General features: G+C 41.0%; 1 protein-coding gene across 1 annotated transcript in view; it reads left to right on the forward strand.

Annotated features, from left to right (window-relative positions):
- Positions 1–1,067: 1,067 nt before the first annotated feature.
- The window catches only part of MYRFL (myelin regulatory factor like), a gene marked incomplete at its 5' end in the record, with an annotated part of 105,358 nt that continues 84,364 nt past the window's right edge, over positions 1,068–22,061 (forward strand). Inside the window, one exon of the mRNA XM_081061464.1 lies at positions 1,068–1,113. Within this exon, the coding sequence (XP_080917590.1) occupies positions 1,068–1,113 (46 nt within the window). The remainder of the gene's footprint in view (positions 1,114–22,061) is intronic.

Genomic DNA, 22,061 nt, shown 5'->3' on the forward strand with positions numbered 1-22,061 from the left:
GTATATTTATACATCAGAAAGAAAAAGCAAAAGTGGGAAAATATTAGTAATTAGTAAATCTAGATGAAGAGCATCTGGGTATTTCATGGTATTATCAGTTTTTCTGTAGGTGAGAAACATTTTCAGAATGCAAAAAGAAAAGGGAAAAATGCAAAGGGAAAAAGAAGAGGAAGGGGCTGAAAGAACTGATTTAATTTCCTAATTTTATTCTTCTTAGGCTATCATTAAATAAATTAACAGCTAAGCAGTGAAAACAAAACATTTATTTGGGTATGGCTTTTATATTTAGGAGTGAAACCAACAAGTAGTGAACCAGAAACTTGATTGTAAAAGTTATTAAATAAGAAGTGCAATTTTACTGATCATTAGAGGGACTGACTTCTTAATACTTTATACTTTCCAAAGAAACTCTGAAGGAAATAGACTAGATGTATATCAAGGAATATAAGTTTTCACTATGAGTAAATTTGGAAATAGTTAACAAATCCTAACTTCATTATCACAGGCCTATTTAAATTATCTACTATTCTAGGTATCTATCAAAGTAATTATATTGATTTGCCCCCTTTCTCTAGTTGAAAAATAACACAAAAACCAAGCCTGTATCTTTGCTTGGTTGTGGCTAAATCGATCTGATTGATAGAAGGGGAGATATAAATATATTAGTGTAAAAGGACAAATAGGAGATAAGACTATGTATTTATTGCCCATTTATGTAATTACATGTGTCACTAAGGACAAAGGTCCTTAAAACAAAGACAGAAGGCAGAGTAGGAACATTTCCCTACAGTATCATAGATGGATTTGTTACCACTTCCCTCTTCGTGAATATATATGAATATATTGTTTTCTGCATGGTTGTGTATCCTTCTGGTTTTATAATCATTTTGAGAACTTAACCATCTTTCTGGGCACCATTCGATGGCTGAAGATATGCTTCACTCCAATAAAAAGAAAATGAAGGTTTTCCAAGCACACTCATAAGCTTCGAGTCAAGAGGGCAGCCCTGACTTCCTGATGTCTGGTTACCCTGTTCTGTGAGGAAATACTGCTAGGACTGCAGCACCATGGATGTGGTTGGTGAAAACGAAGCCCTGCAGCAGTTCTTTGAAGGTAAGAGGCCAATTGCCAACATGAAATTCCTGCTTCTGAGAAACAGCACTGCTCACTATCATTGTTTCACCTTTTTGGAATTCATTTAAACTTGGCCTTGGAAGAAATACAATTGTATTAACTGTCCTGAAATTGAAGTGGAGGTTTATTTGCTGCATTTGGAGCAAAAATCAATGGTATAAATAGTGATTTAAAAAAACAGGTTTTCCATCCTATAGCTTGGTTAAAAGAATCAAGGGGTCACCATATCTATGTTACTACTATTTGTCCCTGTCCTGTGCTAGTTCATATTCCTTCTAATTCCCTACATTTCAAAACTTACAAATTTGTCTTATCTCTAAAATTATTGACTGTAGCACAAGAAAAATGTAAGATTTTATTTAAAACAGTTTTCCTGTTGGTGTCATTAAAACAGCCTACAAGTGCAAGGGAATACCTCTTCCCCCATTCCCATCCTTGTTTTTCACTATGCTTTACAAATGTGTAACTGAATAATGATTTATTTTTGAAGTTAAATGATCTTTTTCCCCAAGGGAGAGGCATGCTCTAGGACATGGTTAGACAGATTTTCTTCCTTCTAAAAACCTACAGTGGCAGTACAGCTTCTCATATTTAGTTGGGTTGATATTCTAATGATGGGTCTGTTGAAAATGTCAGCAAGGACTTTCTGTCTTGTGGCAGCTCTTAGGTGTGCACTTCGGAGATTCCACGTCAGTGCGGCTTTAATTTCTTATCAGCCATGCTCAGACTTCCATGTGAAGGGAAATACGGCCATATCTTTTACACATTTCAAGGTGTATCCTAGGAGGGAGTGTGAAAAGAACCGAGGGCAGACCTGCTCATTCACAGAATCCAGAGGGCAGTTAGCAGCACATTGAGAAAGTGTGGTTGGAATTTCATGTGATCAGTAAAGCATCTGACAAATACTAGATGTTTAGAGGTTGAATGGAATTGACCCAAGTCCCCATAATGAAGAACACTAAAGAGTAGTCATACCGAAGAAATAGATTCTAGATCACTATCAGAAGGAATCAACACAATACGGTCGTTTCTTGGTAGTGGCTTGAATTTTGCTAGAGTAGCAAGAAGGAATATACAACCAAGAGAATTTAACATTATCTCAACCCTGTGATCCATCCCACTGAGTGTTCTGTCTCTGACAGTGGCCAAGTTAGTGTGTCCACCTGGGTCATTCTTGGCACACATACTAATAATGTTGCTTGATTGTTATTGCCTGGTTCTACATTCTATGTAACTTTCAGTAGATAACTGTGTTTCCTTGAAAATAAGACCTAGCCGGACCATCAGCTCTAATGCGTCTTTTGGAGCAAAAATTAACATAAGACCCAATATTATATTGTATTGTATTGTATTGTATTGTATTGTATTGTATTGTATTGTATTATATTATACCCGGTCTTATATTAAAATAAGATTGGGTCTTATATTAATTTTTGCTCCAAAAGACGCATTAGAGCTGATGATCCGGCTAGGTCTTATTTTTGGGGAAACACAGTAGCAAGCACCAAGCTACAGTTACATCTGCTTTATTTTAGAGAAACCACTTTCATTTTGTAAATGCAAAAAGTCCCCTTGATTTCTTTCAAAAGTTGGAGAAAACCTGAAAAGTTCATCTGGTCTACCTTCCATTTTTTGGAAGTGCTATTATGTGTAGGGCCCTATACTGTCCTTGTTTGTATTTTCAGAAGTCTCTGGGGATATAGTTTCCACAAGTCCTCCATGTTGCTTGTTAAAATATCTGAGTATTATAACAGTGTCTTTCTTAGCCCAAATCAAACTCTGTTGATCCATAAGCCTTTTTTGTGAGGGGGGGGAGTCATTTCTCCATGGAAAGAGAATAAAATCATCAGTGTTTTTCTTACATTATCTTTGAATCAATAGATGGAAAAGATAGTAGACTTTAGAAATAAAAATTGAAGAACTAGATTAAGTGACCCCCATCTATACACCTGAAAATCACACTAATTCTCAATTTTTTTATTATCTCCACTATTCAGCAAATGTTGATCACCTACTGTTTGCCAAGTCCAATAACCACCACTTTTAATTCCATTTCACTGTCTGCCTCGGCTTCAAAAGCAGAAGAGGCAGACCAGATATCCCAGGGATCCCAACATGCTCTGGAAATTCAGATACCACATGAAATGCTTGACTTTTTCAGTAAAGCTTATATCACCATAAGAGAAAGGTTATCAGAACAAAGGCACATTATTTTATTTATAATAACTAAAAATTAGTTACAACTTAAATTTCTAATAGTGGTGGATTAGTTAAATAATTTATGGTCCTTCCATGTAATGGAATATTTTGTAGCTATTAAAAATGATGATAAGGAAAAATGTTTATGATATAAAGGGGGAAATATATGCCATATATAATTGGCATATATTGGCATGATATAAAGGGGGAAAAGTGGGTTATAAATTGGCATATATACAGTGTCATAAATATACTGTTGACCCTCAGACATTTTAGAGCTGTTTCAAAACTCTAAATTGTAGATATCTGATATCAATGCAAATGATTTTTGTTTATAGATATGCAAATGAATTGTATCACTAGGGGATCAATATTCCTGTAAAAGTGATTTTGCATTTATTTGTGAATTTATTCCATGGCACATCCAGATCTAGATATTTATCTATCTATCTATCTATCTATCTATCTATCTATAGATATATGTATCTAAATATCTAGATCTAGATTTGTATCTGCTCTTTTTACGATATATATATATATATTATTTAAATTCTCTTTGAAGCATTTGTAACATCTTCTTGCTTCCTTTATTGATTAAGGAAATCAAATCTTTGACACACGTTCATTTTATATTTGTATAAGATTCATCTTTAAAAATGTATATCCTTTAACACTTGCAAAATTTTAAGTTAGTTAACTTGAAAACTTCGTCAATTTTACCTTAAGTTTTAACATTAATAACATTTATTGAGCATTTACCATGTGTCAAGCACTATGCTATTCACTTTACATTCATTATTTCATTCAATTCTTAACAACAACCCTCCGGGTAAAAAGGAAAAAAAAAATGAAGTATAGTAAATCTCATTTCTCAATTTACTTTGTTTTTGAAAGCTGAGACTTTACTTTCTTAATTTGCTTTCTTATGGGCATTTCTTTGGGCACTACTTTGATATCAGAAGACTCATCTTTTATCCCCAAGCTTTTTAGAATAGTTTATAAAAACTACTTTGAGAAGAGTATTTTGTTATTCATTATATTTAATCTTTGAAGAGGCAATTTTCTGAATTGGTGAGAGGCTATTTAGCTCATCCTCTTTGTAATGTCCTGAAGGAAGTTCTCAAATGCTTGCTGGCTGATTGTGACAGCAAAAGAGGAAAGTCCTGCCCTGACTGAACTGAGTGGAAAAACTACATACTAAGAGTAGATCACAACGAAAAACTCAGGAGGGAAACCAGTCAAATGAAACTCCATCTCACTCATTGAAGTTGGGGATGGGGGAGGGTAGCTCCTAGGACCAGAGCTGTGGGCAGCTCCTGAGATCTAAGAGGAGGGAATTCCATTTGGGAAGCTGCTGTCAAACAAACCTCAAACATTTTCTACCCCGTCTCTCTGCTTAAGGTCGAAATTTCTAGGCAGCTGTTATTATAAGAGGTTTGTAGGAATGCAGGCTAGGCAAAAACACCTGCTGCCCACAAGTTGTACAGGAATGCCATGGAGGTGCCAAGTGTTTAGGAAATTGTGGAAAATGACAGAAAAGCAGTGACTGAATTGCCCGGCCCAGGTGGGATAGATCTAGGTAGGCTTCAAGGGAGGGGAGGGGAAGCAGAATTGTTGACTGGAAAAGAGATGTAGCCTGGAAAAGTGCCTATATGATGTCTGCGTACAGTAGACAATGACATTTATAGAATAAATGAATGAAAAAAACTGTGCAAAAGACTATTCTATGCAACAAACAATTCTTGAACTCTAACCTCAGAGAACCCGATAAGTTCAAATATAAGAGAAGGAAAACTTGCCCAGAAGTAGAAAGGTCCAGGGAGCAGAACAAACAGAGGCAGTTGAGACAAAGTATTGCTATTTGGGGGAAAGCCTCAGATTCCATTATTACCAGAGATAAAATGGTAAATGTCTTAAGTGGTCCCTGTGTATTATTTCTCCACAAGTGAAACCGACTCTGATTGGTTGGTGTTTCTGAATCCCTGTGAGAGTTAACAGAAGCTCCGAGCAGTGGGATGCAGTGTGGAGGGCAGAGCTGCCAGGGCTGGCCATGGGCAAGACCGCTTTGCAGCACCTTTGGCTGCAGGCCAGTATCTCCATTCTTTGTCTTTCTTTCACTCTGGGATCACCACTCTCTCCCCCTCTCACACCACCAGCACCCTTATGCTCTCTTTCTTCTGTGCCAGTAGTATCTGAGCTTGGACGGAAGGTACACATGGCAAATGCACACACCAGCATACATCTCTAGAGTCTTGTGTCCAATGCGCTTTCGTAGAACATGAAGCTGTTTTCATCAAATGAGTCAAAAAAGGTTACCTTCTCTGAGGGTAGGTTCAGCAGATCTCTGCTGGTGGAATTTGAGACGTCATGTAGCATCCTAGTGTTTCTGAAATTATCCCACAGAGGTAGGAGCTCTTTGTATATTAGTGAGGCAGCCTCTACTTCGGTGTGGAGACAGCATGGGCTTTCCAGGAAACTGGGAAGAAGCACACACCAAGGACAAGAAGAACCAGCCAGCGCACGCAAGCAATTTAGGATTATCTGAACATTTGTATCTGATGCTAGCAGATGGTTAGAAACAATGTCGTTATGCCACGAAGCATCCACAACACAGAGGCGTGGGCTTGGTGCCACCGAGAAGAAATCTCTTTTCTTCTTTCATGCTGGGATCCCCAAGGTGAAGGCAATTTCATTAGAATTTAAAATGCACCACGATTAGGTCAGCGCTAACCTCTGTCACCTGCACACAGCCTGCACGTGAGACCTGCCAGGTTAATATTCCCGCTATCTAGGGAATCCTGGAACAAAACCACCCAGACAGACCCTCTCCTGAGAGGAGGCGCCACCACCTTCTTTGGTGTTATTGATGTCGTCATCTTTTCAAGTTTGGAGTGAGAACTAGGTTTCTGGAAGACTCCACAATGTCTTGGAAACTAAACATTCAATACACAGACAATTTTGGAAAATATAGATAACCTAAAATAAGAAGATAGTTTTTACTGTAATCTGGCCGTTTAGTGGTAACTGCTGTCCACAGTTTGGTGTCCATCTTGTGTGTTTTTCAAAAACAAAAATGGGATTATACTATTTATACTCTTTAATAAGGAAATTTTTCATGGAATATAGAGTGCACACCTATTCATATCATCACTTATTCATCTGTAACGGAGGTCTGCAAGCTGTGGCTTCACAGGTGAAATCTGGCCTGCAGCCTGATTTTGTAAGTAAAGTTTTATTGGAATATACTCATTTATTTACAGATTATCTATGGCTGCTTTGATGCTATCATGGCTGAGCTGAGTGGTGGCAACAGAGACCAAAAGCTGAAATATTTACTATCTGGCTCTTTACAGAAAATGTTTGCTAACTCTTGATCTACAACTAATTAATAATAATAATAATAACTGTTATTGAGTATTTACGATGTGCTGGGTATAAAGTAATAGTTAGGAACATGGATTCTGAGTTAGTCATCCTGCGTGTGAATCCTGACTCTGCCTTCTACTACCTTTGGGATGATGGATAAGTAAACCTCTGTAGGTTTTCATTTCCTCATTTGTATTAAAAGGGGACAATTGTATTATCTCATAATGTGGGTTGTGAAGTGTTATGCCTGGCACAGAGAGCTTAATAAATGTTAGCTTTTATTATTCTAATTTTTACTTTATTATCATTTTCTTCGTTTAGCGCAGGGGTGTCCAAACTGCGGCCCGCGGGCCAACAGCGGCCCATGATCCATAGTTAATTGGCCCGCAGCAAATTCCAAAAATATATTTAGTTTACTTAAATAAACCAGGTGAGGCAACATGTACTTCACCTCGAGTGAGTGGCCCGGCTGTTTGTGTATTTTACCGCATATGGCCCTTGGTAAAAAACGTTGATAAAAGTTTGGACAGCTCTGGTTTAGTGTCAAAGCAGCACTGTGAGGGATTTGTATCTTCCCATGAGAAACATGAGGCCGACAGAGGATGAGTAACTTGCTTAAGGTCGTAAATGGCTGTAAGGTCATCATTTATTTCTTTCCTTCACTTATCCCGTCAGCCAATTGAAAGGAGCCAGATGCTGCCCTATTGGCCAGGGACTCAGTGGTGACCAAGAAGAGTCCTTGCCCCAAAGTGGCTCCTCTTCTTGCTGAAGGAAAGAGGACAATAAAGAGATAAATAAATAAGATGATTTTAGATACGAGTAATGAAGAAAATAAAACAGGGGAATGATGCAGCGAGAGACTGATGAGGGAGGGAGAGTGGTTTCTTAAGCTCAGACAATCAGGAAAGGCTTCTGAGAAGGTGACATGCAAGCTGAGGCCTGACTGATGACTGGGATCACGTCGTCCATGAGCCATCGTCCATCAGAAGAGCATTTCAGGCAAAGGGAACACCTGTTCTAGGTTCCTGAGCTTGGAGTGGGCAGGGCGGGGGTGGAGTGGGGTGAAGAGGGAGGGAAGGGCGCAGGGGACAGTGTTGAGTGACAACGGGGAGGGTGGTAGAAGATGACGTTAGTGTTTGGATTTTTATTCAAACACTGTGTGAGCGGAAAGCATTGGAGAGTTTTAAGCAGGAGAACAGGCGGGACGAAGGCAGAGGAATCAAGGATGATGCCCAAGTGTTGGTGTCAGTATTGGTGACTGTTGGTCCAATGTAATCTGGCTTTTGTGCCACTTTCATCTTCTGAAATTTCTCCTAATTGCTCAATGACATTAAAAATCTTCAGCCCTCATCGTCCTGACGTTCTCTCTGGAATTTATTCACCATCACCATTGTTTACTCATGGAAACTCTTATTTGATTCCATGGAATCTTCCCTCTGATTCTCCTGCAGCTTGTTTCCTCTCAGGCGCTTTCAATAGTTCACCCTCCTCCGTGTCTACCCAAGTCTTGTTTCAGACACTCTTTTATGTGAGCACCAAAAGCTTACCCTCAACGGTTTCATTTATTTCCGTGGATCAATGTACCCCAAACTGTATTGCCAGGTTCCAGACCTACATTTACAGCTGTTTAATATGCCTGTGTGCATACATGCGTGTCCCTCATTTCCCCAAATCAGTACATTCAAAGTGGAGCTCATTATCCTTCCCTTCCCTTGTTTCAATCGTCACTGCCTCCTGTATTCCCTTCACTCTCCAACAAACCTCCCAAATTAGAAACTGGGGTGTCACCCTTGATGACTCTTCCTATACATACTCTTATAGCTAATTGTTTACCAACTTCTGCTGCTTCAACCTCAGAAATGTCTTCCAGCTGCAACCACCCCTTTGTTTGAAAGTCTATCTCTTGCAACAGTGTCCTACTTCTCTCCTTGTGCTGACTACCTTCCATTTGCTGTTGGCTCATACAAATGCCATTCCTTAAACTTTTCTGTTGAGTCTTCATTGCCTGAGCTTAGCGTAATGGTCCCCATGTAACATTCCAGTCATCCTCATGTCTGGGACCACTGCCATACTCACAACTGTTAGAGGCAGTTTGGTGTAAGTGGTTTACAGCATGTTCCAGGGCCAGAGTTCTAATCTTGACTGCCTCTTGCTAGCTGTGTGATCTTGGGCTGGTTACTTAATCTCTCTGTGCCTTGGTTCTGTATCTATAAAATTGGGATACTGCTAGTCCCTACCTAACTGGGTTATTGTGAAGGTTAAATGATCCAATGTGCATGAGTTTCAGAACAGTACCTCAATTACTATGTGTTTGTTACTATCATTAGTATTATTCTCATCATCAGTATTGTTATTATTGTTATCATCTATACTCTAGCTACAAGGTTTTTTTCAAGTTTTCTTGACTACACCCTGCCCTTTCAAAACACTGGGTCTTTGCTACCTTCTGCCCAGAGTGCAGTTCCCTACTTCTTCATCTAGCACATTTCCCTGGGCAAAGGTAAAAGCAAAATTCTCCATGCTTCTCCAACACTTTGTCCATAGCTTTGGATGTGTAGCCTTCACATCGAAGTGCAGTTTATGTGTTTGCATATCTGTCTCCCACAGAAGACAGTGAGTACCTCCACGTGGGGACCTGACTTTCTCTTATCCGCTTTGCGGGCTTAGTGTTGAATGGAGCAGTTACTTTAAAAAAAAAAAGAAAAAGAAAAGTTTGTTAAATGTGTGTTAAATGAATGAGATTCTTGACTAAAACTTCTGGTGGAAAAGCAGGGGCCTTGATTGTGTTATACAAAGATTTATGCTCCTTTTCTTAGACATTTTAACATCAGGATCCACTCGGGGGTAAGGCAACTCATCAATGTTTTTTATGTAGATTACTCTTGGATCTATGACCCACAGTCATGTTCTTCCCATAGGCATGGTAACTCTGTTTCCCTTAAAAGGAGCTCTTTATTAGCAGGAAGGGAATGGAGGTTGTGTGGTGCTCAGTAGGAAACATGGCAGAGATGCTAACCAGCGATGGAGAGAATTCAAAACCCAAGTCGGTAGCTGAGAGGTTCAGGCTGTAACTCAAACCAGGTCTTGAGCTGAGAATCAATACTTGGAAGTCACTAGAGGATGTTAGGAGTCCAACAGAGGAGTGGAAGCGCTAGTCCTGAGCAAAAGTAGAGGTCGAGCCACCAGGATACCAGTCAAGGTAATGGACCCAGGGTTGTAGGAATGATCACGGGGATTGTCTGATTATAGCATCTTTCCCAGCTGAGGCTGCATTTCATAGGCCACCCACATCAGTTCTAGAAATTGGGCACCATCACAAATCACACATCCTGAACCCTGAGCTTCCAACTGTAGCCTGCATGTGTGGTGATGACTGACATAGTAGTTAGAGCACAGGCTCTGTATCCTGATTACTCTGCCTTCAATTCCCACCCCTACTGCAGACATAAGATGCTAGTTGACTCTCTGAGACCGCTCATCTAACACGTGAAGTAGGTATACTTCATAGGAGAGGAGTGAGAGTTAAGTAAGATGATGTGTGTGAAGTACTCTGTATAGCACCGGACATACAGTTACTGTCCAATGAATTTTATATAAAAATAATTTTTTAATTATTAAATATTATAAAAAGTAATAATATTTTATAATTTTAAAAAATGTTCATTCTTTTAAAGGAGCTTCCTGATGCAGCCTGTCATCAGAAAGAAAACCACTACCATTTAATGAATGCTTGACTCTATGTTAGAGGTTGTACTAAGACCTTTAGCTGTATTAATTCTTAATTTGCACAACAAAATGAACAGGCAGATAATGTTATCACCATTTTCGAGATGCGGAAATAGAAACTCAGAAGGTTTGTACCTTGCCCAAGGTAACACAGCTATTAAGTTTCAGAGCTTGGAGTTAGCAGCCTGTCTTTCTCTGAAGGCCTGTGCTCCTAGCTGCTGTGCACAGTGTCTTCTAAACGGGTTGCAAGGGGACATCTGTAGAGGGAGTTGTAGAACTTATGGCTCCTATTAAAATAACTAGGGCGTGTGTGTGTGTGACAATTTGCATGTAATTCCATTCTGTAAATGAAATTATTCTGGAGTGCTAGCAGTTGGTACTTACTATAGTGCCATCTGGCATTTTTTGGCAAAGCCCAACTCTGGCACCATAAGATGAGGCATTAGTGGTTAAACAACAATAGTTTATGTTCATGGAGCAGGCAGCCACAGAAACTCAAAAGATAAGGCTACCAATAAGAATGCAAAGATATAAGAACACCAACACTGGCCGTAGTACCACTTGGTGCCACATAAAAGTCTATAGAGGGAATTGAGGTAGCAAGGAATTATTTTGCTCGGAAGCGTAGCAGAAAATACTGACTCTCAATCTTGCCCTTTTTAGTAACCAGACTCAGGACAAAAAGTCCAGCAAGATGATACCCTGATACTTGGTTAGCAATATAAGGGGAAATTGTCATGTATAGCCATGAGAAATAATGTTTCTAAGGAGAACATCGTGTGACTTGACAGTTGGAAATAGTCACTCCCATAGGATTCAAGTGATCAACATCCTCTAATATTAGGAGCCGAGAAACATGCGTCCTAGGGACCTCTGTGGTGTGTTTGGTGGCGTGGGCCTTGGTGAAGGCAGACCTGGGGTTGAATCCTGATTCCTCTGCTGCTTAGTTTTGTGACCTTGGGCCAGTTACTTAATATTTTAAAGTTTCAGTTTTCTCCATCTGTAAAACGGGGATAATAACACCTACCTCTTAGGGTTGTGAGGATTAATGATGAAAAGCTGAAATGATGAAGTAAATGATAGTTATTGATCTTTATTATACTATTTGCAAGTGTGAAGGAACCAAATGGCTTACTTTAGTTATTCTGAAACAAGAATAGGTACAAGCTACATATGTATATCTCCATACATTTCTTTTTCAAAGAAGCACTCCTGTCTCCAGGGAGTTATTACAACTTTTACATGTTCACATTAATTCTAGAGCCTTTATAATCATAAAATCCATTTATAGCCTTTAGTTGCCAAGCAACAAAGGACAAAGTACTGAGTATTTCCTTTTATTGCAAAAGGTTCAGCTTTTCCACGTTGGTCCTGAAATCAACATTTTTCAGAAATGACAGAACAGTGAAACTTAATACCATGTTTCCAGGGTTTAGTGGCATTCCTTATTAGGGGATAGAATCAAAGTGGAAAGGCAAACCTTGTTATTATTGTCCTGTTCCTGAATTAGTGTTAAGCATTTTGTGCTCGTTTCACAGTAAACCTGTAAGAAGGTCTGAAGTCGGGAGACTGCAAATTTAGTGTAAGGAGAGAACTTGTTTCATTTTACCGATGATCTGTGACCCTCTCAATGTAAAAGCACTAGTCCTTTGAGCTGTCAGTAGTCTTTTGGGAAAGGCTGTGGTAGTGGGAAACGTATATGAAAAATGTTATCTGCTGACCTTGTTAACCTCTGACCTCAAACGTCATTCAACCATATACTGGCAGGGTTTGGGGAAGCTGGTTTTGAGGCACATAACTAAATTACTTCTTTGAAAAGTATCAAAGCTTTTAATTACTCCTGTTGTTTTTTGTCTGGGGATAATCAGTAAGTAAAGTTTGGAAATCAAAACAGAATAAAAAAATATATAGTCATAGGATGTAAAGTACAGCATAGGGAATACAGTCAATGGTACTGTAATAACTATGTATGATGTCAGAGGGGTAGTAGACTTTGGTGGGGTTATCACTTTGTGAGGAGTCTCAATGTCTAATCATCATGTTGTTTTGTACACCTGAAATCAACAAACAAAAAGAGTAGAGGCGGAAGCACACACTATAAGCAAGGGAAATAAGTAAAATAGAAAACGTTAAGTGAAATCATATTGCATCAGTCTTTCTCTGTCTGACACCCCACTCAGCACAATACCCTCCAGGTCCATCCATGTTGCCACAGATGGCAAGAACCCATTCCCCTCCAGGGCCAACCAATATTCCACTATATATATATATGTACCACATCCTCTTTATCCATTCTTCTGTTGACAGCCACCCAAGCTGCCTCCACATCTCGTCTATTGTAAATAATCCTGAAATGAACATATGGATTCAATGAACACATGTCCCCTCGAAGTAGCATTTGGGGTTTCTTCAGATAAATATCCTGAAGTGGAATTACTGGGTTCTTCACTGTCTCTTCTTATAGCCTTGGTTTTAATGTCTATTTTGTCTGGTATAAGTATTGCTACCCCAGATTTTTTTTTCTTTTTCATTTCCATTATCATGAAATATCTTTTTCTATCCCATTACTTTCTGTCTGTGTGTGTCTTTCAATCTGAAGTGAGTCTCTTGTAGACAGCATATGTAAGGGTTTGTTTTCTTATCCATTCAGCCTTCCTGTGTGTTTTGGTTGGATTATTTTATCCACTTACTTGTTGATAGATATGCAGATATTTTATTATTCATAATTTTGATTTTTTTTCCATGTTAAAGAAGTCCCTCTAACATTCCTTATAATGCTGGCTTGGTGGTGATGAACTCCCTTAGCTGTTTCTTTCCTAGGAAGCTCTTTATCTATCCTTCGATTTTAAATGATAGCTGTGCTGGGTAGAGTACTCTTGGTTTAGTTCCTTGCTTTTCATCATGTTGAATTTTTTGTGCCAATCCCTCTGGCCTGCAAAGTTTCCGTTGAGAAATCAGCTGACAGTCCTATGGGAGCTCCCTTATAAGTTACTAGTTGCCTTTCTGTTGCTGCCTTTAAGATTCTCACTTTGTCTTTCACCTTTGCCATTTTCATTATAATGTGTCTAGGTGTGGGCCTGTTTGGGGCCATCCTGTTTGAGACTCTCTGCGCTTCCTGCACTTGTCTATTTCTTTTGCCAGGTTAGGAAAATTTTCAGTCATCATTTCTTCAAATAAGTTATCCCTTATGATGTGAATGTTTGTTGTAAATACTATGTTTGATGTTGTCCCAGAGGTCTCTTAAACTATCCTCATTGTTTTTGGATTCTCTTTTCTTTTTGCTATTCCAATTGGTATTTTTGCTACTTTGTCTTCCACATGGCTGATTCAGTTCTCTGCTTCACCTAGTTTTTTGGTGATTCCTTCTAGCGCATTCTTCATTTAAGTTATTGTGTTCTTCATTTCTGACTGGCTCTTTTCTATGGTTTCTATGTCCCTTTTTATGCTGGCTATCTCTTTTTTGAAGTTCTCACTGATTTCCGTGAGCATCCTTATAACCATTGTTTTGAACTCTGTCTCTGATTAGTTGCCTCCATTTCATTTAGTTCTTTTTCTGGATTTTCCTGTTTTTTTTCATTTTGGATGTATTTCTTTGTTTCCTCATTTTAGCTGCCTCTCTGTGTTTGTTTCTATGTATTAGGTAGATCTGCTATGTTTCCCAGTTTTGGCTGGGTGGCCTTATGAAATAGGTGTACTATGGGGACCGTTGGCACAGTTTCCCTGGTCACCTGAGCCGGGTCTCTCCAGGAGTGTCCCTTGTGGGGGTTGTGTGTGTCCTCCTGTTAGAGTTGAGCCTCGATTGCTCTTGCACATCAGTAGATGGTATTGTCCCTCAGGTTGATTGGCTGTGCGGTTTGGCCACATCCACAGCTTATGGCCTGCTGTGTGAGAGGCTTACCCTATTGAGTGGGATTCGTCCCAATGGACTCTGGTGCCTGTTGGGACCACCCTTTGTGTTTGCTGCTTGTGGGGCTAATTGGGTGGTTTTTTGCTGTGGTCTGAAGCCCACCTCCAAGTGTGTTGGTTCTGGGGCCTTTTGGTAGGGGCTCCAGTGCACACCCGGGTCAGCCACTGCCTGTGACTGGCTCAGGGCTACTTGGTAGGAACTGCAAAGTGATCCATGCTTGTTCCTTGCCTGTGCTAAACCTGGAGGCATGTGGGAGAGGCTAAGCTGTGAACCAAAGATGGCTGCCACCAGTACCGGGCCTGGGGTAACTCCACAAAAAGCCAGGACACCTGGAGGCCTGCTACCACTTGCCAGCACCCTCAAGGTTAGCCACTGATAAAGCCTTGTGGGTTAGGCAAGTTGGGTAAGGCAGGTTCTCAGGGAGTCACTAGAGTGGGAAGAGTTGTGATCACCAGGTTAATGTAGACTCTGGTTTTGTGCCAGTGCTGAGCCTGGAGCAACTCAGCAAAAGTCTCGGAGCACACTGAGGCCAGTTGCTGCCACCTGGGGCCTGTTCAATAGTTTTCCAAGAAAGAGTGCAATGCAGGAGGGGCTGGTTGTTGGGGAGAAAGTGCCTCCTGTGGTGCATGAGTTGGGTTGAGCGAGGTCCCAGCTGAGTCAGCAGGGTGGAGTAGTGGAGCTTAACAGGCCAATCAGATTCAGATTTTGCCTGTGGGGGCGGGCTCAACATAGGAAAGATGGTACCCACATGCCGGCTACACAGGAGACCCCTCACCTGGAAAATGCTAACTGTCCTGCAGTCCTTCACCTGAAACTACACACCTCAGTCTACCCCTTGTATGTCTCCAAGTCACCGTCCCTCCACTGGAGCCCAAGGTGAGTGCTTGTAAATGAGTGAGTCTGTGCACTCTAAGAGGATCTCTGGGTTTCCCACAGCCTTCCAGTCCACCCAAATAGTCAGAATCCCTACTGTTTTTTATAGGCTGATGTTGTGGGGGCTCCTCTTCCTGGCTTCAGTACTCTGGGCTGGGCAGCCTGGTATGGAGGGCTGGGGTCCCTTGCTCCTTTGGGGGGAACCTCTGCAGCCGTAATATCCTTTCTGATTCCCAACACAGGGTGGTTTGGGGCTCTTTCCTCGTCTCCACCCATCCTACCAGTTTTGGCGTAGCTTCTTAAGTTTTTTATTTTATTTTATTTTTTTATTGGGGAATGTTGGGGAACAGTGTGTTTTTCCAGGGCCCATCAGCTCCAAATCAAGTTGTTGGCCTTCAATCTAGCTGTGGAGGGCGCAGCTCAGCTCCAAGTCAAGTCGCCATTTTCAATCTTTAGTTGCAGGGGGCGCAGCTCACCATCCCCTGCGGGAATTGAAACGGCAACCTTGTTGTTGAGAGCTCGCACTCTAACCAGCTGAGCCATCTGGCCACCCATCCCGCAGCTCAGCGGCAGCTCATTGTCTTCAATCTAGCTGTGGAGGGCGCAGCTCAGCTCCAAGTCAAGTCGCCATTTTCAATCTTTAGTTGCAGGGGGCGCAGCTCACCATCCCCTGCGGGAATTGAAACGGCAACCTTGTTGTTGAGAGCTCGCACTCTAACCAGCTGAGCCATCTGGCCACCCATCCCGCAGCTCAGCGGCAGCTCATTGTCTTCAATCTAGTTGTGGAGGGCGCAGCTCACTGGCCCATGTGGAAATAGAACCAGCAACCCTGCTGTTAAGAGCTCACGCTCTAACCAACTGAGCCATCCGGCGCCCTATATTTTTAGTCATAGGACTTCTGTTGGTCTAGACTTCAGATGGTTCCCCTGGTTGATTGTTCTATAATTTAGTTGTAATTTTAATGATTTCATGGAAGGATGCAGACACAGTTTGTATCTATTCTACCATCTTGGATCAGGAATCACCACTTTAACCCCCTGCTTTGATGAAACCAATCTGCTGAAGTTCAGCAATTGGTGTATTGTTTCTGAGTCCTGTGTTTAGGGGGTGGAGGTGAGGAGCAGGGAAGGAATAAGAAGTGAATGAACATTTATTATGAGCCTAGCACATAGTGTTAAAGGGGAAAAAAAACTCAATGATACTGTTAAAGCATGGTAAGGAGGACTTGATTCAAAAAAGAGACCTTCACAATAGGTATAATGACAGCTGTGACAAATTTTTGCAGTGGGGGAAAGAGACTGAGTGCAACATCTGTATACAGTATGGACAAGTGGGAATTTTTAGCCAAGGAGCAGGGTAAGGGGGATTCTGGAAAAACTGACCTAACAAGACTTGCTGAACACAGGCGAGGGTGATCAGACATCACCTGGGCAATGATGGAGGATGAGCAGCCTAATTTAGATAACAAGGGTGTTCATATATGGAGAAAGGGGGATGCTGGTTAAACTGATTTATCAGGTTTCTTGCTCAATTAAAAAATGCACAGAAAAACATGGAAGTAGCCCTTGTTGAAAAGTTCAGGGGAGTCTGAATACAGCTTGGTCAAGGAGAGAACATGTTAGTAGTGGGCTATATATGTTACTACATTTAGTCTGTAAGCAACGCTCTAAGGTGGTAAAACCCAGATAAGGAAACAGGCTCAGAGAGATTCAGGAGAACTGGAATTTAACCCAGGTCTGCCTGTTTTGCAGTTTCCCAAATTCTCATGCTTTTCCTGACTCCAGGTCACATGGGGCTCCCTCCTTCTGGAACACTCTGTCTTCCCTTATTCACGTGGATAACTGCTGTTCACCCTTGAGGTCTCGTCCTTGGCATGATTCCTTCCTGGCTCCTGTGTTTCCCATTATATTTTGCACTTCACATTTCAAAGTATGTATTTTGCCTTTTTCTGTGTCTGTCTCTTATGGACACATGGAAGGAAGGAACTATGTGTCATTCATTGCTGCAGCCTCAACAGCTAGGAACTGGCACATAGGAGGTACTCAAAAAAAATTGATGAATTAGTAAATATAAAACACCAAACCTGGTCTTTCCCCAGGATTCCAAGCCTTCTGGATTTCCCTCCCTCCTTTATTTCTTGAATTTAAGAGGACATGTAACCCAGCCCTCATCCGTTGCTCTGCGGGGCTGTCCTTTTCCTATCTGCCTGGCTTGACAGAACAGGAAGTGATTGCTGAGGCAGGCTGGGCACCCCTGAAAGCCACAGGGTGGGCAGCTTCCTTGTCACATTTTCCTGAATTTGTGCCATGCAGAGTACACCCATGGGGGCCTTGATTTAGTATTCAACGCTGTGTGTTTCAGACGAGCCCAACCCCCTGTACAGCCTGTGGTGGATATCCCCTTCCTTTGGGATGGTATTCCTCTTCCTCCTCCTTTTTGGCCTTTGGCAAAATTAGACTTTCTAATAGACCAAACCAGAACAATAATTCTTCAGAATCTTGGACAGAAAATCAATAAGATTTCTCAATGTGTACCACTTAAAAATTTTTTTTGTCAGCTTCTGTTTCCCAAATTTATCTTTTATGGTTAACATGCACTTGTGTTTTATTTCTCTTCTGGTATTTTATTTTTTCCTGTATTTATTAACATTAGTATGTGTTATTGAGGAGAAAATGGACTTAGTGTGTTCAGAGAGGGGATGAGAGTCCCTGAGTTCAGGAAGGTAGCTCTAATGTAATTGATTTGAACCAGTTATAATTCCAGTTTCCTCCTCTCTCCTTTCCTTATAATTCAGCAGCTGTAACTCTTCTTTGTAACCCCTTTCTAGCATCCATTTTGTAAAGAGTAAATTCCTATATTTTCTGAAGTACTTAACAATATTAATAATAATTTTATGTGTTCTTTACATTTTTATTAGGAATGTTGTTGTTTTTATTATTGTTTTTAAGTGGTTTGCCTCAACCCTGCTTTCCTTCATTACTTTGCATGATTTTGTAGAAAGCAAGGTTGCTCAGGAGCACACACATTATGTTATAGTAGAAAACCTCTGAGCCCCTGCAATAACAACTGTTACTGCAACTTCAGCAAGTTATTTAAGCTCACTAAGACTATGTGCTCTTCTGAAAAATGGGGATAATAATGCTTCATGTTTGATAGAATGGAATTGTGAGGATGAAATGAAAAAGTAGCTGTAAAATTCTTAGCGTAGTATCAGTAGATATAAAGTGCTCAGCAAATTTACCAAGTGTTATTATTATTATTCTCCATTGACCATCTCTCATGTGGCTTGACTTGTGATTCTATCACATTCTGTTGGCTCTCCTCTGGACACCCCACTATTTGTCAACATTCCTCTTAAGGTATGGGGCCCATGTCACCAAGATTGGACGTGCGTATTGAGGAATGGGACTTCAGCATCCTAGTTCACTACTCAATGATTTTATTGTTTTATTATCATAGTTTCTTTTCCCATTACTTCCTCATGATGATGCAACTAAAAGACCTCTGTCTTTATCACCGATTCACTCATAAGCCAAGTTTCCCCATCCCGTATTTGCATAATGTAAAAAGTCAATGTAAAACTGAATGCTTAACCTATAAAATTTCATCTTGTCAGTCAGCCATCAATCCAGTGGGTCCAGATGAGACCTGAGTCTTTCATACTATATTGCACCTTGCCTACCTCCTTCAAGCTGTCTACATACTTGGCCAGTTTGCTTTCTCTGTAATTATCCAAATCACCAAAAACATTATTGAGAAGGATAAGAGCAGAGTCATTTTATGCTGAATTTTAGGATTTTTTCCAGGTTAACATTTTGGGGTATAGTTGTTCTCCCAGGTATAAATTCGCTTAATTCTAATGTAATTTTGTCCACTTTTCTGCATCTTAGTTACAAATATAGCCCTTCTTGACTGCCCACCCCTCCCCTCCACATAGAATTGGAAGCCCCCTTGACTTATTACACCATGTTGGTAACTGTCTGCTTCCTTTCGGTGCCCCACCCCTACCTTGAGGGTAAGATTGTCACCCACTGTTGTATCCCCAGTTCCTAGCACACACACTTCATTAAAATATCTGTTGAATGTTGAATGAATGAATGAACAATTTTGTTAAGTGTGCAGTCAAGATACACATTTGCATGGAGGGTGTCCTAATCTGCCAGTGAGGCAACTGAACAGGAAGTGAAATCTACCTGCACGGCCAGTTCTTGGTGGGCAGCTGCAGGCTCCCTGATGTCTTCTGCTGTTCGTGGAGTCCAGCAGCCAGGTTTTTAGCAATCCTTTGTAGACTTTTGCATCTGTGACAGTTATAGAAAACCCATGTGGGTGTTGCCATTCTGTTACACAATGTGCTTGAACTATTTATTTGCTGAAGTTGGATAAAGGTTAATTTTCATTTTATCTTTTGATTATCGGGCACATGAATTTCAGGTGATTCATAGCGCATTAAAGTCCAGAGACAGTCTTTTACTTTGGTCACTATTTCCAACAAAGGGTCGTGTTAACTCTGCTCGAAAGAACTGATTAGATTCTTCCTGGATGAATGCAGGATAACCTGTGCAGGGAGGACTGGGAGACTCCAAGGCATTAGGTGGAGTGTTGCCGGGGGCAGCGCTTTGTGCTCACTTCTGTCTGCAAGGGTGCAAACACAGGGTTGACAGGATATGACCCTGAGCAGATGAATTCCTCCAGCTCCTTCTCAGGCTCCTCACCCAACTCTCATATTTCCTCTCACAAGGCACCAGCACAACCTCCCACCCAGCCACCATAACAGGGAAGAGAATATCCTAGATTCCTTCTAATCAGTCACAAAGTCCAATGGGGATCTTCTTTCTCATACTACTCACAGCCAGTGGTGTGCTGGTAAATGTTAAACAATCAACTCTTTGGGGGAAAAAATTCCCCAATTTGTAGTGTTTGCCAATTTCCATGGTGTAAATCCTCCTGCTATGACTAATTTCAAGCTATTAACATGACACCAAATATGGAGATGGAAAAAGATGTGCAGAACTTTGTACAAGCTGGCTCCTGCTCGCCACTGCACGTTCTTCCACTTTGCTGACCCTACCCCCATTGTACCAGATCACGGTTTCATGGCTTTCAGGGCCCCAGGATCTGCTCCTGCTGACGGTTCCAGCCTCATGGACCCCATTCCTGAAAGCTTTTCCTGTCACCCTGTTGCTCTGCTGAGTCATTTAAGTGTCCCATAATGCTCTGTGTACAACTCTGTTTTCACATCAAGTTGCTATGGTGTGTTTTTATGCCAGTTTTTCTCACCAGTCTGTGAACTTCTTGAGCACAGGAACTGAAGATAATGATAAAGGGTATGTTTACTGAGCTGGGAACTATGCTAAGCACCTTATATGCACGATTTCATTTAATCCTCCCAGCAACTCTGTGAGGTTGATGTTCTGATTTTCCTCATTTTATAGAGAAGAAAACTGAGACACAGAGAGGCCAGGTAATTTGCCCAAGGCTGCACAGTTGGGAAGCGTCTCAGCCAGCTTTGACTCCAGGCCTGATTGTAGAGCCAATAGCCTTCCTTACTAAGATTCCTTTGTCTTTGTGTCTCTAGCATTGTGCCTGGTCAATAGCAGTTGCCCTTTGATTGTGTGTTGAGTGATTTAATGAGGGATGGCGAATGTTGGTAGTGTTCTTACCTCGTCTCTTCCTTCTAGTCTTGTCCAGCTTCGCTCCCAACAGCAGGCAGAGACACCTTTCAAAACTATAGACCTGATAATGCCCCCCTCTGACGAAAATTTTCAATGTTTCCATAACTTTTAAGACAAATTCCTTACCTTGATACCTATAAAACTTCATGATCTGTCGTCTGACAGTTTCTCTAGATATACCTTCCACCATTCAAAATCACATTTAGTCATGCAAATCTTATTACTCACCCAACAAATTCAATATTTATTGAATAACTGCCATGTTGCAGGCCTTGTTCTAGATGCTTTAGGATCTGTACAAAAAGAGGCAGTTTCTACCTGAGAGAGGCTTAGAGCTCAGTAGAGAGAGACAGACACACACCACGTGATTGCTACAGTAGTGGAACTAAAATATATGCGGCTTGCAGTGGATCCATGAAAAGCACTGCTTCATTCTTCCATGTTCTTTACCTGCCTCCAGCTCTGGCACCTTTCCACAGGAGTCCTGCTGCGGACTATTGGAATTCATTTGCACATGCACATTTTTTTCTGCTCCTAGAATTTTATTATTTTTTTTTGTCACCCTCGGCTTATCCTTAAAAATTCTTTTCAAGTGTGACCTTCAGGAAATCCTTGCACCCCCTCACCCCGTCCCCCGTCAGCCTAACTGAAAGGCTCCCAGGCTCCAGTGGTACCCATGCCTACAACCATTCTAACATGAACACCCTGTGCTGGTACAACTGATTTTCTTGTCCCTCTCATGGGATTGTAAACTAATCCCTGATTTTATTCCCAGGCACATTGTGGATGCTAAGTAAATGTTAAATACATGAAGGAAACAATTAGTCAATGAGTGATTGGAAATGTCTCTGGGGAAATGTCATGTTTACTCATCTACCTCTGAACTCACTGTGACTCTAAACACCCACATTAGATTTTAAATCCAGTTTTATTTTCAGTGGAGTTTCAAGACAAAGGTATCCTTAGAAATTAGAAAAGGAGAGTATGATTTCTTCTCTTCTCCTCCATTTTCTTGTCTTTTTCCACCACTCCTCTTTCCTTTTTGGAACATTTCTGCTCCAATTTCTCACAAACACTGGCATATCAGAGGGAAACTATGTTTCAATCCAAAGGGACACCAGGAGGGGAATCCTCACTGCTGCTTTTTAGAATCTTTTTAAAAACCTAGAGTTGTCATAACAGAC

Source organism: Rhinolophus hipposideros, assembly GCF_964194185.1.
Source record: "Rhinolophus hipposideros genome assembly, chromosome: 9".
Taxonomy (NCBI): Eukaryota; Metazoa; Chordata; class Mammalia; order Chiroptera; family Rhinolophidae; genus Rhinolophus; species Rhinolophus hipposideros.